Source organism: Sarcophilus harrisii, chromosome 2, assembly GCF_902635505.1.
Source record: "Sarcophilus harrisii chromosome 2, mSarHar1.11, whole genome shotgun sequence".
Lineage (NCBI taxonomy): Eukaryota > Metazoa > Chordata > Mammalia > Dasyuromorphia > Dasyuridae > Sarcophilus > Sarcophilus harrisii.
This window is the reverse complement of record NC_045427.1, coordinates 516,100,430-516,117,920: the sequence shown is the minus strand read 5'-3', so window position 1 is coordinate 516,117,920 and position 17,491 is coordinate 516,100,430. Positions and strand designations below refer to the sequence as shown.

At 37.0% G+C, this 17,491-nt stretch overlaps 1 protein-coding gene across 1 annotated transcript in view; it reads left to right on the top strand.

The window, feature by feature from the left end:
- The window catches only part of NOX5 (NADPH oxidase 5), a 41,302-nt gene that overhangs the window by 11,595 nt on the left and 12,216 nt on the right, over positions 1-17,491 (top strand). Inside the window, exons 2-9 of the mRNA XM_023498421.2 lie at positions 583-706; positions 3,104-3,254; positions 5,075-5,285; positions 6,285-6,519; positions 7,043-7,196; positions 11,351-11,529; positions 12,273-12,455; positions 13,062-13,194. Of these exons, the coding sequence (XP_023354189.2) occupies positions 583-706; positions 3,104-3,254; positions 5,075-5,285; positions 6,285-6,519; positions 7,043-7,196; positions 11,351-11,529; positions 12,273-12,455; positions 13,062-13,194 (1,370 nt within the window). The remainder of the gene's footprint in view (positions 1-582; positions 707-3,103; positions 3,255-5,074; positions 5,286-6,284; positions 6,520-7,042; positions 7,197-11,350; positions 11,530-12,272; positions 12,456-13,061; positions 13,195-17,491) is intronic.

Below are 17,491 nucleotides of genomic sequence, written 5' to 3'. Positions count from 1 at the left end.
GTCTCTGGTATGTTGCATAGGTCTAGGTATGCAAGAGTTCTAGTTAGGGGAATTTACTAAAGCATAGTGATAGGTACTATTGGTCTGGATATCATTAAAAAAAAATTCAGGCGATCAGAAAGACTGAGCAGTACATGACACCAAAAGCAGACTCTCTCCTCACAGTAAAGATTATTTGTTTTTAACTGGATTTCATTTTTAACAGTATTTTATTTTTCCAAATAAATGCAAAGTTTTCAACATTCGCTTTTGCAAAACCTTGTGTTCCAAATTTTTCTTCTTCCCTCCTTCCCTGTCTCCCTCCCTTCCTTCCTTTTCCCTCCTTCCCCTCCTTGCCTCCTTCCTTTCTTCCCTTCCTCCCTCTGTTCCTTCCTCCCTCCCTCCTCTCTCCCTTCCCTCCTTCTTTCCTTCCTTTCTTCATCCTCAAGTGTTCATTGTATCCAGAAAGCAGTCAGAGACTTTAAATGCAGCCTGCCCCATTTGGGACTGGAGTAAAGGCACTTGGATCATTTAGACCTTCTTTCAGATTTCTGGTACTTTTTTCCATTGACAAGCTAGAAAATTTCCTTTGGTTTTTCCCAGTGCCATGAATGCTGACGATGATGCTAAGTGGTTGGAGTGGGTGTCGCACCAGTTTGAAATCATTGCTGGAGAAGATCGGGAGATTGACCTGCAAGAGTTTAAGACAGCGTTGAAAGTGAAAGAGGCAAGTGCCTATCCATAAAATCAAGTTGGAACTAATATTTCATCCAGAGAAAAAGCAATAAAGAGCTTAAGAAATGCATAACTGGTCCATTCACTGCTTCCAAGAAAGCTGAGGATCCCACATGAGAATCTGGTGATTTTTTTTCCTTCATGAAAGGTTATCCTTTAGGGTAGATGGAAGGTACAGTGGATAGAGTGCTAGGATTGGAACCAGGGAGACCTGAGTTTAAATCCAACTTCAGACAGTAACAGTGTGACCCTGGGCAATCATCTCACTGCCATCTGCTTCAATTTCCTCAATCGTAAAATGGGGATAATAAATTGCACCTAACTCCCAGGGTAGTTGTGAGGATCAAATAAGATAGTAATTATAAAGCATCTAGTAAGTACTATGTAAAAGTTAGTTATTATTATTATTGTGCAGGAGCAGTAATATTTCCTTGCTTTACCTGGAAGTGTCAGGAGTAGCTTGATGCTTATGTAATATATATTAATCCATACCTTTTTAGTTTAGATCATGACTGACTGTGTACCAAATCCTTTCAATTCTTGTTTTCCATATTTTTGTTCAGTCTTCCCTTCCTTCCATTCAGGTTGCCTTAATTTCTTCCCATATATAGTCTTTTGTTTTTTTAACAGGCTGATTATTTGCTCATCCAAGGCTTAGTTAAAGAAATGTCTCATATATAGAGTTTCTCCACAGCAGTGTAGTTGATGTCACTAATATACTACTTCTCTCCAGGCTACCAGGCTATCAGCAAAAACCAGCAGAAGAGATAAATCTTTTGCTGATGATCATGTGATCAGTTAAAGTTGGTCCTATTGGTGTTTCATGTATATTATTTGATGTAGAATTGTTGCAACTAATAAGTATTGGATGAACCTGGCTTTGCATTATAGAGGAATCCCTAGCATCTGAGAGTAATCTTTTTAGGTGGTCTTTTTGTATGGGTTACATGCAGAATATGCAAAGCTAGCTCTAAATCTGCTATTTAAAATTTCAATATTACAATTTCTTCTTCCAAAATAAGCAAAACAAATCAGGACTTGATTTGTTGTTTTATTGATTGTCTAGATTTATGAAAGTAATAGAGAAAATAGTAATAATGCAGATTAAATTCAAAAATGTGTCCTTATATTTTTTCAAAAACTGATTGTTAAAGATTTACAAGCTCCTTAGTAGCCTATACCACTGATCTTGAATCTTAAATAGATAATCCCAGTATTATATATCTATACTCATTTATGTATATACACACATATATTTAGGCATATGTATGTATGTATGTATGTATGTTCAGGCCTATGAGGGCATAATTATTCCTAAGTCCATTAAATCATTTTCTTTTATAAACAAGAGGGAGAGTCTAGATTAGTCTTGATTCCCTAGGATGTAAGGCAGTGATCTAATCATGTTTCTGAGGCTTCCATTGTTTGTTTTCCTTGAAATCTAAAACTGGGGAAGTGAGCGTTCTCTCACATAGGGATCTGAATTGATTTGAATTGAATAGACATGATCCTAGAAAGTCTGGCTAAATGTGAGCAGGGCATCTCAACTCTATTTATTCTAACCTCTCTTTATAGAAGAGTAGGTAGACCCAATGAAAACGAAGGAAATAAAAATCCCTGTTTTCTGGGTCCTGATAGTGAATATCACAGTTTGTTCCCTGAAGGGCTACCGTACAAATCAGAGATAAAGCTTATGCTCTGTAGTTGCAGAAGGCAGAGCTAGGCCTAAAAACAGAAGCCATTGATCAGCAAATTGCCTGTTCTGAGAATTTTCTAACAATGTTAGCTTTTTCCCATAGAAGTTGACTTCCCATTGATAGAAGTATTCAAGCAGATTTTGACAGTGATCTAGTTTATTTTTGTATCAGTTATCAGACTAGGTGTTAGGTAGTACTATATGGTTGAAGTACTGGCCCTGGAGTACAGAATTCAAGTCTAGTCTTAGGATATTACTAACTATATAATCCTGGGCAAATCATTTAACCATTTTCTGATTCAGTTTCTTCATCAGTAAAAGTGGATAATAAGCATGGGTCATTGCTTGGATAAAATGAGATATTTATAAAGTGACTTAGAAATATTAAAACATTTTGTAAATGCTCACTTTAGTCAAAATGATATGATGATGAAGGTGGTGGTGATGATGATAGTGGTAGTAGTGGTGGTGATGATGGTGATGATGGTGTTGGTGGTGATGATGATGTGGTGGTGATGATGGTAATGGTGATGATGGTGGTGGTGGTGATGATGGTGGTGATGGTGGTGATGATGATGGTGGTGGTGATGATGATGGTGGTGGTGAGGGTGATGATGGTGATGATGATGATGAAGGTTATGATGATGTGATGACATCTAAGGCCATAGTTCTAACCTTTCTTTCTTCCCACAGTCCTTCTTTGCAGAGAGGTTTTTTGCCCTGTTTGACTCTGATGGAAATGGCACTATCACTCTGCAAGAGCTTCTAGGGGCTCTGAATCTACTTATCCATGGGAATACAATGGACAAACTCAAATTCCTCTTCCATGTGTATGACGTGGATGGTAAGGGTTGGCTGCAGTGGGAGAAGCAACTCTTCCTGATTTCATTTCTTGGCAAAGATACTGGAGTGGTCAAAATGGGTCTGCTCATATCCCCCCCAGGTGGAAATGGATTCTTATCTGGGTTCTTTTTAATAGGGTTCTTATCCAGGGTGAGCCGAATCACATCTTTGGGGGAGGGAGTGAGGAGCTTGAACTGGGGAGTTGAGATGATTTATGTTAGTGGGGAGTAGGTGGAGGAGGAGAGGATAGGTCCTTGGGGATTCTGAAGGGGAGAAGAATCATGGGGATTGGGAACTGATTGATAGTTAAACTTTCCCATGACTGAGAAAGGGATTTTGAACTGTTATTACTGATCTTATTTTGTCTGGGTGACTCAGGGGTTTTGAATTTCCCAGTGGCTTTGTTCAATGGAATAGAAAGGCTAGTGGAGTCATTATTAAAACTCATTAGTGAATGGGAGCCAAATCTAGCTGGAAGGCCCAAATGCAGGTATCAACCATTAAATGAGTCAAAATTCTTGTTATCTAATGATAATCTTAATCTTTAAGTGCTTCAATTTCTTCAACTGTAAAGTAAAAAAATCCACCCAGGATTTTGGTGTATGTCAAATGAGATAATGCTTATAAAGTGCTTAACACAGGCCTGTCATATAGTAGGTATTTAATAAATGTTCCCTTTCCACCCTTGTTCTCTTTCCCCCAATTCATGCTATCTCTTTGAGATTGTTTCACTAAGTGCTTTCTTATAAGTCTGCTAGTTTGGCTTAGGGTAATCATGAAAAAGTAGACTTAGAGTTACAATGTAGACAGACTCTAATAGAGTTCTAAATCTGGGTTTAATTTTCAGGGAACTTATTGGGGGATAACTTATATATAATTAATACATATATATGTAATTAGAATAATTGCATATAATTAGTATCTATTCCAATCTTACTTATAGTATTTATAAAACTCACTCCTATATTCCATACATCCATTAAAAACTATTTAAGAGCAAAGTGCCATTAAAAAAAAATGTATCTCCAGAACCTAGTAAAGTACACTGAACATTATGTTGTTGAATCACTCCATTTGTTTCCAATTCTTCATGACCCCATTTGGCATTTTCTTGGCAAAGATCTGGACTGGTTTGCCATGTCCTTCTCCAGCTCATTTTATAGATGAAGAAACTGAGGCAAAAAGGGGTTAAATGACTTGCCAAGATTATACAACGAGGAAGTATCATAACTAGGAGCTTAAATGAAGATGTCTTCCTGAATATAAGCCCTGGTCTCTATCCATTTTCCTTGTAGCTTCCTTGCCTTAAACATACCACATTTAATAAGTGGTTGTTAAGTTGATGTTTTTGAGCAGAGGAGTTTACATGATGACTTTTATCTGTACCTCATTCTATCATCTATAGCCTAGATGTATTATGGGGCACATAAGGAAAAAAAATGAGACACTAGGTCTGAATTGAGGAAGACCCAATGAATCAGGCATAAGTGAGCATTCTTCTCATTGTACCATCCTGTTGCCTTTCTTGGGGAAAGGCTTTTCTCTGAGGGAGTTGTGGTTTGCCAGAGTCATTCATTTTCTTATTGGAAGAATATCATCCAGGAGGCACGGAAATTTACATTGTGAGGAACCCCTGAGTGGGAGGGAGTACTTTGGGCATTTACTGTCTATGTGACCCTGACCAATTCCATTTTCTTGTTTATGAAGTTATGGTGTTGGATCTGATGGAAGAATCTTAAAGTCCTTCCTAGCTCTGGATCTGTCTCTATGGTGTCAAGAGTGGCTACTCTTCTGGTGACAATTCTTACTTCTCCCCACCAGGCAGTGGATCCATTGATCCAGATGAGCTTCGTACAGTGTTGCAGTCTTGTCTGAAGGAGAGTGCCATCTCCCTGCCAGAGGAGAAGCTGGATGACCTCACTCTAGCCCTTTTTGAATCAGCTGACAAAGACCATAATGGTTCTATCACCTTTGAGGAACTCCAGGAGGAATTAACCAATTTTCCTGAAGTCATGGAAAATTTGACCATCAGGTACTATTGCCTTCCTTTGAACAAATACATCCATCTTGGACCAACTCTTCTCTCCCCAGATGTCCTCACCCCAGCCTGAAATTGATGCAGACACTGATCTATAAAGATAGAATTCTTACTATTGAAGGCTAATCTTAACTTCATCTGACTCAGTGTACTCAAGTGTAAAATGGGAGGAATAATAGCACTCACCTCTTAGGACTGTTGTAAGGATCAAATGAAATAATATTCATAAAGTACTTCACATAATGTCTGGCATATGGTAGGCACAATAAATATTGATTGATTGATTGATTGATTAGGCTCCTTCACAGCAGGTATATCACATTTTGGACAACTGTTAAACTATCAGTTCAAATGCAATTTGGTTCTTAAATTAAGACTTTTTGACAATAATGATGATCATGGTCTATTCTCATTGGATCATAGTTCTAGGTATTTGGTAGATCACCCAATTCATGAACTTGTAAGCTCTGTAGATTATCTGCCCCAACATTCACTAATCTTATAAATTATCTATTTTGCACATTCTCCTATTTGTAAGTTATCTACTATGTAGATACAGTAGATAGAGTAATGCAAGTGTAATCAGATAGACCAGAGTTAAAATTCCACCTCAGATACTTATTGTCTGTGTGATCTTTGGCAAGTCATTTCATTTTTATTTGTCTCAGTTTCCTCTACTGTAAAATTGTGATAATAATAGCCTCTATCTGCCAGGATTGTTATGAGGATAAAATGAAATAAAAATTGTAAAGTTCTTGGCAACGCAGTAAGATTTAATAAATGTTCTTCCTTTTTTTCCTTACATGCAAATGATATATTGTATACATTGTCCATTTGCAGTTTATCCATTTTTTTATTTGTTCACTTTGATTATGATTCATGGCATACAAGGTTTCCTTTCTCTCTCTCTTATTCTCTGAATTCACTTATCAGTCTTTTTCTCATAAGTAGGTTCCCTCTCCAGTAAATGGAAACTATCCCTTCTTTTCACAGTGCAGCCAATTGGCTGAAGCCTCCGTCCTCCAAGAAAAGGCCACAGATGCCCCGCCACTTGACCTTAGCATACTGGCATAACAACAGTGGCAAGCTGGCTATTCTGTCAGCCTATATTGGGCTCAACATACTGCTCTTCACTCTGGCAGCCCTGAAGCACCAGTCGTTTGGAGTCAGCATCATGGTTGCCAAAGGCTGTGGCCAATGTCTGAACTTCAACTGCAGTTTCATTGTGGTGAGGATTAGATGGACTTTCCTTCAGGAGTCATGGGAAAATAGTTGGATAGTGAGGAATGGAGAGGAAAGATGGGGGAAGGTCTCAGGATCACTCAGTTGCCTGAGTTGAAGTTTTTTCCTCACTTTGAAGAAGTACATAGTCATTTACTCAGGAATGAAGAGGTGGGAATAGCAGGAAGTTAAAGGGAAAATGAGGAAGTATCCCCCTAAATGAAGTTAATTCTCAATTATCTATAATCACTAAAGATAGTGAATTAAATTTTCAAAAAATTCTAAGTTTATTTTGGTCAGTAGTCTCACCTCCTCTTTCCAACGATATCTTTGCTTTGTTTTTATTTATTTATTTTTGCTGAGGCAATTGGGGTTAAGTGACATACCCAGGGTTACAGAGCTAGGAAGTGTTAAGTGTCTAAGGCCAGTTTTGGCCTCCTGATTTCAGGTCTTCCTGATTTCAGGGCTGGTGCTCTATCTACTCTACTTCTTTTTTCTCCTTCCCTCACCCCACCCCATGGTCTTTCTAGGTTCTGATGCTGCGGCGTTGTCTCACATGGCTGAGGGCCACATGGTTGGCCAGAGTTTTCCCACTGGACCAGAATGTTGAATTCCACCAGCTCATTGGCTACGTGGTAGTTGCATTTACACTCATACACACCATTGCCCATGTGGTCAACTTTGGTAAGTTTCTGCTCTTAAAAACTCACCTCCTCAGCCAGGACCTCCCAGAATCTTATCATGATTCTCCCCTGTCACTTTGTTTTATTCTTAAAGTGCAGGTCCTACTTTCTTTCAAGTGTACCTCTTCCATGAGGCTTTTTACTGATCATGTCCCCTAGCTGTGAGCGCCATTACTTTGTATATATTCTGCACAGACCTAAAAAGGCCATCTCCAGTCATCCTGTTCTTTGTCTTGCTATTGTAACCAGATGGCTCTGGAGGACAAAATGAGACTGGTGACTTTGCATAATCCACCTTCACTTAAATCCTACTCACTTGCATGTCATAGCATCACCTCCCTGATGTCATGGGCCTCTTGGAGAATAAAGGGCAAACAACAACAGGTCTAAAGATGTGCATGTAAACTCCTTGAGGGTAAGAAGAGTTTTAGTTGTTATTACATCTCCAGTACATTGCCATATGTATGCTGGCTGATCAAGTGATTGATCACAGGCATTGAGGCAAGTGATGATCACTAGTAAGGAATATTAAAGATGGGATTTCCATTCAGTTAGGGACAGGCTAGATGGTTTTGGAAGTCCTTCCCAAATCTGAGGTTCTATGATTCTAAGTCTGTGTTAAAGCTGTCTACTACTATCCCCCCTATTTTGGTGCCTTTCCTTTTGCTTTCAACTCCCATATCTTCCCCAGTGCTCCTCTGTTGTCCAAATCTACCCATCAAGAAGCCATTTAAGTATATATTCACACAAGAATGCTAATGATTTCATGTGTTTCCCCTCTAATGGGGAGAGGGAGGAATAATTTTTTCAAAGGAATTTAGAGATTACAAGGCAATGTCAAAATTTAAAGTAGTGCAATGAAAAGAGCAGTAGGCATGGATGGCTAGAGGATTAGAGGCTAAATAATCTTTAAAGTCCCTTACAATTCTAGATCTATGATCTTCTGATTAAGGATGAGATTTCATGCATTAAGAAAAAAAATAACAGGCTTTTGACCATACCACTGAGATAGTATCATCCATTTCTCATGCTTACACCTGACTGAACAGCTACAGAACATTAAGAGTTGTATAGCCAGACATATCATGCACATGCAATGGTATTTAGAAAGAGGATTTATCAACTCTTTTTGCAAATTTCTCCAGCTATTATGACATGAACTGTGTATAATCACATCTAGGAAATGTAAATTTTCACTAAGCTAATCAATAAGTATGAAAGCCTGTATTACTAAAAGGTCAGTCCTGTTGCTGGTCACTATACTGAGATCCTACAAGAACAGTAATATTTTAAAAATCTATTTTCAGCTCTGGGCTGTGCTGGAAGGAAAATGGGTCTGGATTCTGCCTTCCCCAATTTATGGGAATATTCTTGATATTATTATGACAACACTAAATATTTCAGTGGATGTCATGCAAGAGGCCAGTAGCCACATATCCTTTTGGGCAAACAACTCTGCAGATGACAATTTGTTTGTTTTTCATTCTTTTTCTTTTGACCTACAATTTCCTTTTAATCCCATTTTACTGATGATTTACTTTTACACCACCTTTATCTAACTATCTCAGTGAGATAGTGAGCTTTTTCTTGTAACAAAGCATAAAAGAAGAAGTGGCGGGGAAGGGTAAGAGGGAGAGGGGGAGCATTTCATCAAAACTAGCATTTTGTCAGCCATGTCTCAAGGTTTTTACAATGTCCACACCTATAGTATCTTCTCCAAAGAAAAGAAAGTGGCATATTTTCTCAGCTCTTCCATTCAATTGATTCATCAATTTATTATTCTTTTCATTTACATTGTTATAGTCCTTGTTTTTGTTCATAGAAAATAGGATCTTATATTTGAAGCTGAAAAGAACCTTAGAGACCATCTAGTCCAGTCCCCTGTATATTATAGATCAGGGAACTGAGACCCAAGGAGATTAGTCATTGACTGAGTTCACAGAAGTATCAGAGATAAGATTTGAATTCTAGTCCTTGAACAGTAAATCCATTGTTCTTTCTACTATATCTTTCCAAAATCTTAAGATTGTTTTGTGTTATTGGCCCTTTGTGCAGTCTAGGATAGCCTATGGACTTCTCAAAATAATATTCTTTTAATATCTGGAGAAAATGCTAAATTTCAGCTAGTCAATCTTCAAAAAATATTTGTTAAGTATCTATTATGTACCAGGCACTTTTCTGAACACTGGGGATTTTTAAAAAAGAATCAAAAGATTTTGTCTCTGTCTTCATGGAGCTTAGAATCAAATAGGGGAGAAAACAAGCAAACAAACAATATACAACATAAATAGGCAATAATTAATAGAGGATAGGCCCTAGATAAGAGAAGTTGGGAAAGGCTTCCTGTAGAAGATGAAATTTTTAATGGAACTTAAAGAAACCCTAAGAAGATGAGTGAGAAAAGCATTCCAGTAAGGAGGTACAGTCAGAGAAACTGTTTAGAGCCTCGAGTAGTGAGTTGTTCATGGAACAGCCAGGAGACTAGCATCACTGGATGTATTGGGGAGTAAGGCATAAGAAGACTAGAATGGTAGGAGGGAGCTAAGTTCTGAAAACCTTTGAATGTCAAATAGATTTTGTACTTGATTTACACTTGAAAAGGATGGAAGAGTTTAATAAATTGGTGAGTGACACAATCAGACCTGCATTTTAGGAAAATCCCTTTAGTTCTGAATGAAGGATGGGAGAGACATGAAGCAGGTTAATGGGAGAAAAATAATGTAATTTTTTCCCCATCCAACTTCATGGAACCCTTTAAATCTATCCAAGGTTCCCGGGCTCAGAACCTTTGAAAACATGAAATGGTTTTCTGACTCTGCTTCTCTTACTTGGTAACAGTTTATATTGACCTTCCCATGTGTCTCTTAAAATGTCACATTTGTCAGTTCTTATGGTGTAGTAGTATTCCATTATATTCACATACCACAATTTGGCTCTTCTATCATTGATGGGCAATTTTTCTGTTTCCAGACTTTTGTTACCACAAAAAGGTGCCATTATGAATATGATGGAGTAATTATAGGATCTTCTTGTCTTTGACTTCTTTTGAGTATATGCTTAGCAGGGGGATTGTTAGCTCAAAGGATATGGACAGTCTAAGCACTTTTGCATTTTAGCATAATTCAAACTAGCTTTCTAGAATGATAAGACCAATTCTTAGCCTCATCAACAAGCATTTAGTATCTGTGGACTGATTTTCAAAAGCAGGAAGAATCATTGCTCATAGCCACTTGTCCATCTTTGCCAGAGTTATTGCCTCCTGCATCATGATGATTTACCCAAGTATTTTTGCCTCCAGCTCTGTTTAAGAGCAAGGTTGTAGGCAGGGCCTGTAAAGAGCTAAGCAAGACCAGAGTTCCTAAAAATGATTGCCATTTAAAAGACAAGTGGGCTATCCCTGTAGAGGGCAGGGACTCTGAAAAGGTATGCTTAAGACTCAATATGACTGATGAGATAATGATTCTCTAGCTAAGCACATACTTGGTTGGTACTTAATGTGTAATGATCTAGAGTTGACAGTGGGCATCTTGTACTAAGTGGGAATTGAAGAGGGGGACAATGAGGATTGTCTGGAAAAAGAAAATGTCAGTGGCTCTCTTCAATGGTAGCAGGTATTGATGGTCTTGTTACCTATTGATGGGATGGGGACCAGGGAAGAAAACAAAATGACAACATTTTCAAGAAGACCCTTTAAATACCTACCTAATTCAAGTCAGTATATATGATACTAATTAAATAGGAACTCACCTGCTTCAAGTTTCCATTTCCTCACTGTAAGTTTGAAGAGCACAGGCAAGCAGAGGGCAGAAGGTGGCTCTGTGCAAGCCTGAATGAGTCTTCATGAAAAAATTCAACAAACATGTCTGCTGTGTGCCCAGCTCTGAGCTAGCTATTATAAGAGATGGAAGAGACTCAAATTCTAGACTAAAAGATCTCCAAAATCCTTTTTCAACATTAGAGTATGACTAAGAATCTAAATGCTAAGTAGGAGAAAGAAAGTTCAGTGTGATTTAGAAAACTAATGAGTCTACTGGTGGCTGCTGGCTTCTGAACTTCAAAACATAGACTTTGGCTTTTATCTACTGTGCATAGTTGTCCCAGGTACCCAGAAGGATTTTATCTGTCTGTTTTTCCCATTCTGGGATTTTTTTCTAGTGCGCTTGGCTCAATTAGTGGACAATCCCTTCCAATTCTGGGAATATCTCCTCACCACTCGGCCTGGCATTGGCTGGGTCCATGGCACAGCTTCCCTCACAGGCATTGTTCTGCAGCTTCTCATCCTCATCATGCTTGTATGTTCCTGTCCCTTTGTCCGGAGGAGTGGGCACTTTGAGGTATGGCATCCTTTATATTTGGTTTCCCATCCCTCCAGAATCTACCCTCTCAGGACCGTGTCTGTGACTATCTGCTCCTCTCCCATTCCATATTCTTTATTCTAGTTATCTTCCTTGAGCTTTCCCCAGAGCTGTGGCCCAGTGAACAAAAGACTTATAAGTATGTTTACATGTTATTTGTATGTCATTTTCATTTGTATAACAGTATTTTCATGCTCAAGTCAAAATATTTGGCTTTGAATAAATTCTCAGTTTTCTCAGTCTCATCCTCTTAATATCTCTGTCAGGCCTTTTCTACCTATGATAGACGGCAAAACTTGCAGGGCCCAAAGAGGAAAAGGCCAGTGAAGGTCTTGGGGGAGAGGCTAGTTATTTCCAGGTCAAGACTCCCCTTTTCTGGTCAGTGAGCACTGTCCTCAGGAGGCCAGATAGTAGATAGGCACTGTTACCATTCGACTGGGTAGGTCTCTAACCCTTTGGCTCATTGTGGGGAGCCTCATTCTACTCTAGACAATAAATCAAAGTAACACTTTTTCTTTTGTGCCTCATTTGGCTGAAATTCCTGTCCCTAGTGAATGAATGGCCAAGACTGTCCTGATTCTGGCAAACTCAACCAATAAAAAAAAGTCATTGGTACTAATTATCCCATTGCCTGCCTCAACCTTCCCATAGTGTAGTATAGGACAGTTCCTTGATGAATCTGAAACCACCTCCAGCCAGCATCTCTCTCTGTTTTCTTACAGGTATTCTACTGGACCCACCTATCCTACATTCTTATCTGGGTGCTGCTCATCATTCATGGACCCAGTTTCTGGAAGTGGCTGCTGGTCCCTGGTCTCTTATTCTTCCTGGAAAAAGGTGTGGGGCTGGTGTTGTCCCACATGGCAGCCCTAAGTATTGTGGAAGCCAACCTCCTTTCCTCCAAGGTATATTGGTCGTCCTCTATCATCACCCCTAACTTTTTATGTATTGTACTCCAATTCATCACAATGAAGATTTAAAGGAACAGAAGTTGGAAGAGAAAAGTTCAAGTGGGTTGGACTCAATGACTTCTAGGATCTCTTGCAGCCTTAAACCTATGATTAGATCATAGGTTTATCTTATTTGAGAATGTAGAGATTTGTAGAATTTGTAGAATGAAATAAGAAAGATGTTAGTCATTACATAATTGATTATAAGGCACCACACCCCATTTCCATTTCTGCCCTGACCTCTTGCTCCTCACATTTTTTTTTTTTTCCCAGTTAATAGATTAGTATTCTCCATGACTAATATAGAGCAATGGATAGAGTCCTAGATCTGATATCAGGAAGACCTGAATGCAAATCTGAACTTTGACACTTACTATCAGAGCCTGGGAAAGTCACTTAGCTGCTGTTTTCCTCAGTTTCCTCAACTGTAAAATGAGGGTATTTAATTCACTGGGCTCTAACATCCTCAAAATCTTCCATTAGGATACTCTCTTTTCTTTCACTACTAAAATTCTTGCTTCTGAATGCTTGTCTGACTCAATTTATTTTCTCCAACCCCAGGTCACTCACCTTGTGATTAAGCGGCCCTCTTTTTTCAGCTATAAGCCCGGAGACTACGTGTATTTGAACATCCCAGCTATTGCCAAGTATGAATGGCATCCTTTCACCATCAGCAGTGCTCCAGAGCAAGAAGGTAGGAAGGGATTGTGTCAGGGACATGTGACAGCCTGTCACCTACCTGTAAGAATGATACTTTTACCTTACAATCCTGATGTCCTTATTCCCCTAACATCGTCTCATTCACTCTGCCTAAGAGAAATTGTGAATCCAAAAAGCTTTTTTCTTTCTTAGATGCTACTGCCTACAGAGCTCATAGTGATCATGTTTCCCCACTACCCCCCTTTTCTTCATTAGGTTGGCCATCTGGAGTGAGACCAAAACCACCTTTCTATAGACAGAATAAGGTTCATGTGTACAGTATAGATATCTGCCTATAGAGAGTGATTTTAGAGACTCTGGGAAGGACTCTGGCTCCAAATTTCTCTCCTACCTACTGACTGATGTTTGAAATTAGAACGCATTCCTTTGACTTAAACCAAGTGGTAATTCTCATAGAACCGTAGATTTGAATCATAGGTATCACACAACTAGAGTTAAGGGGCTGCCCAGGCCATCTTGTCCAATCTCCTCATTTATAAATGAGGAAGCTGAGGCTCATGGAGAACTTGCCTAGAGTCAGTAGGATAAGTGTCAGAGGTGGGATTTGTACTTTGTTTCTCTGATTCCAAAGCCATTGTTCATTCAATCACATTTTGTCAGAACTTTATTTAAATTGCAAATGCCACCTAAGAGAATTTACACATTAAGCAATTAGGACAGTGTCTGGAACAGAGTACGCATGCAAACTCCGAGCCTTAGTTTTTTTTTTCATTTTTAAGTTAATTTTTGGGCTAGATAATCTCTTATTTCTCCTCTAGCTTTAAGCCCCATGATACCAAAGAAAATAAAAACAAAATTCAAGTTCTTCAGGAAACATGATATGTCAAGTCCTCCTTATAGAATTAATCAAGAGTAGTATTCATCAATATTATCCTGATGTTAATAATAATAGTAATAGCTGGCATTGATCCTCACAACTCTGGGATATAGGTATAATCATCTCCATTTTAGAGAAGAAAAAATGGAAACAGAGAGAAGTTAAGTGACTTGCCAGAGATATGTAGATAATAAGTATCTAAGATTGGATTTGAACTTAAGTCTTCTTGATTCTAAATCCAGTGACTGGTACACTGTGCCACTTAATTGCCTTAATAGAGTAGATTTGGTTCTATAATCAAATAATGGTGCTATTTTACATATCCCTTTAGAATATTAAATGTGAAATCATGTTAACACCAAAAACTGTTATTTTCTATATGAAACTAGGCTTAATTTCTCATATTTTCTCTAAAATTTCTGCAAGCACCCTTTATCCTAAAAGTATTACAGACCATGAAGTTCCTTGGAATAACAGATAGGAGTTTCTTGGTTCTATTTTAAGCCCCAGGTTTTCCGTAACCAGATTGTTTTAGAAATACTGGTCTAGAAATTCCTTTCACTGGGCAAATCCTAGAAGACTGTAGTCTGCTATTAGAGACAAAGTTACAGAAAGTATATAGGAAAGAAGTCTTTCTATGCCATGTAGTACATTAATATGGGAAGTTAACAAGAGAGAGTGACATTTCTGGGATAAAGTAGATCACAAAAAGTTATGTGATCAATGGAGAGGAGGCCTCGATATGTCTTGTAGCATTGTAGATAGACTGGTTTGTAGGATATTCAAAAGGGGGGTTTTTTGTATATGCATTGTTTATTATTTTTCTCAATTATATGTAAACATTTTTACATTTGAGTTCTAAATTCTCTCCCTTTCAAAAGATATATATGGTTTTATTGTCTTTTGGGTATAATTTGAAATTGTTCTCCACTGTGGTTGGACTAATTCATAATTCCATCAATACTACATTAGTGTTCCAATTTTGCCACAACCTTTCCAACATTTATCATGTTCCTTTTATGACATTAGTCAATCTAATAGATGTGAGGTAGTACTTCAGAGTTGCTTTAATATCTCTCCTCAATAGTGATTTAGAATATTTTTTTCATATGATCATAGATAGCTTTGATTTTTTCCTTTGAAAACTGCATTTTCATATCCTTTGACCATTTATCATCTAGGAAATGGCCCTTATTCTTATAAATTTAACTTGGTTCCCTATATATCTGAGAAATGAGATCTTAATCAGAGAAACATTCTGTAAAATGTTTTTCCATTTTCCTGTTTTCCTTCTATTTTGGGGATGCATATCTTTTGTTTGTGCAATATCTTTTTAATTTGATATAATCAAAATTTTCCATTTTACATCTCGTGATGCTCTTTACTATTTATTTGATTATAAATTCTTTCTTTATTCATAAATCTGACAAGTAAAATATGTCATAGTTCTTTAATATATTTATGATATCACCTTTATTTCTAAGTCACCTACTTTGACCTTATCTTGGTATATAGTGTTAGATGTTAATCTATATCTAATTTCTGCCAAACTGCTTTCCAATTTTCCCAGAACATTTTGTCCACTACCAATTTCTTGTAGTAAAATCCTGGATCTTTGCATTTGTCAAATACTGGATTATTATAGACAATTGCTATTGTGTACTATGTACCTAATCTCTTCCACTGATCCACCACTCTACTTCTCAACCAGTACCAAGTTGTTTTCATGATTACTTTGTAATCATGGTTTGTAATATGGTTTGAAATCTGGTACAGCCAAACTACTTTCTTTGTTGCCCACATGCAGTTCCATATAGCTAGCTGTCCTAGGGCCAAAAAAACTAATAGTACTTGTAGCTTCTGGAGAGCAAGAACCCTGAGTCATGAGTTCCAGTATGGAGAAGAGTGTTCTTGACCTTTTGTTCTTCTAGATAAATTGTTATGATTTTTTCTCACTCTATAAAATAAAATAAATTTTGTGGTAATTTAGGTTGATATGACATTGAATAAGTAAATTGTTTAGATATAATTATCACTTTTATTGCATTGGTACCTCCTTCCTATGAGAAATTAATATTTCTCCAAATATTTAAATCTAACTTTATTTGTATGAACTGTATTTTGTACATACAGTCCCTAGGTTTGTCCTGGCAGGTAGACTCCTAAATATTTTATATTGTCTGCAATTTTTTAAAATAGAATTTCTCTATCTCTTGCAGCTAGACAATGTTAATAATGTATAGAAATGTTAATGATTTATGTGAGTTTATTTTATATCCTACAACTTTTATAAAATTGTTAATCATTTCAATTAGTTTTTTTAGTTGATTCTCTAGGATTCCCTGACTAGTCTATCAAATCTCTTAAATTTTACTGCCTTATTGCCCATTTATTCCTCCAATTTTTCTTGTCATTGCTATAGCTAGTATTTCTAGAATGAAATTAAATAACATTGATTATAATTGATATCTGTGCTTCACCCCAATATTATTGGGAAGACTGTTAGCTTATCCCCATTATAGACAATACTTGTGATGGTTTTAGATAAACACTATCATTTAAGGAAAGCTCCATTTATTTCTATGCTTTCTTAATAGGAATGAATATTGTATTTTGTCAAAAGCTTTTTTTCTGCATCTATTGAAATGCTATTTTATTCTTAATAGGGGCTATTATGCTGATAATTTTCTTACTACTGGACCAATTCTGCCTTCCTATTATCCTAACTGCTAATAGTGTATTTTCTTTGTTGTATTGATATAATCCCATGCTAGTATTTTATTTAAGATTTTTGCTTTAATAGTCATTAAGGAAATTAGTTTATCATTTTCTTTCTCAGTTTTGCTCTGTTTGATTTTAGGCATCAAAACCACATTTGTTTCATAAAAGGATTTGATTGGGCTCCTTTACCCATTTTTCCAAATAGTTTTGTTTTTTAAATGTTTGGTAGAATTTACTTGTAAATCCATTTAGGTCTGGGAATTTTTCTTAGCAAGCTCATTTATGAGTTGTTCAATTTCTTTTTCTAAGATAGAATTATTTATGTTTCCTATTTATGCTTCTATTAATATAGGCACTTTATATTTTTGTAAACATTCATTTAACTTAGATGGAATATAATAATATGATATAATTGGGCAAAAGAATGTCTAATAATTATTCTGATTTCATCTTCACTGATGGTACATTCACCTTTGTATTTTATTTACTGACAGTTTGGTTTTCTTCTTTCTTTTTAAAATCAAATTAACCAACAGTTTATTTTATTGGCTTTCTTCCCCTCCATATAAAACCAGCTCCTCATTTTATCTGTTAGTTTAGTGATTTTCTTATTCTCAATTTTATTAATCTCTACTTCAGTTTTCAGGATTTCCAATTTCATGTTTAATTGAGGATTTTTAATTTGTTGTTTTCCCAGTGTTTTTTTTTTAATTGCACACCTAATTCATTGATC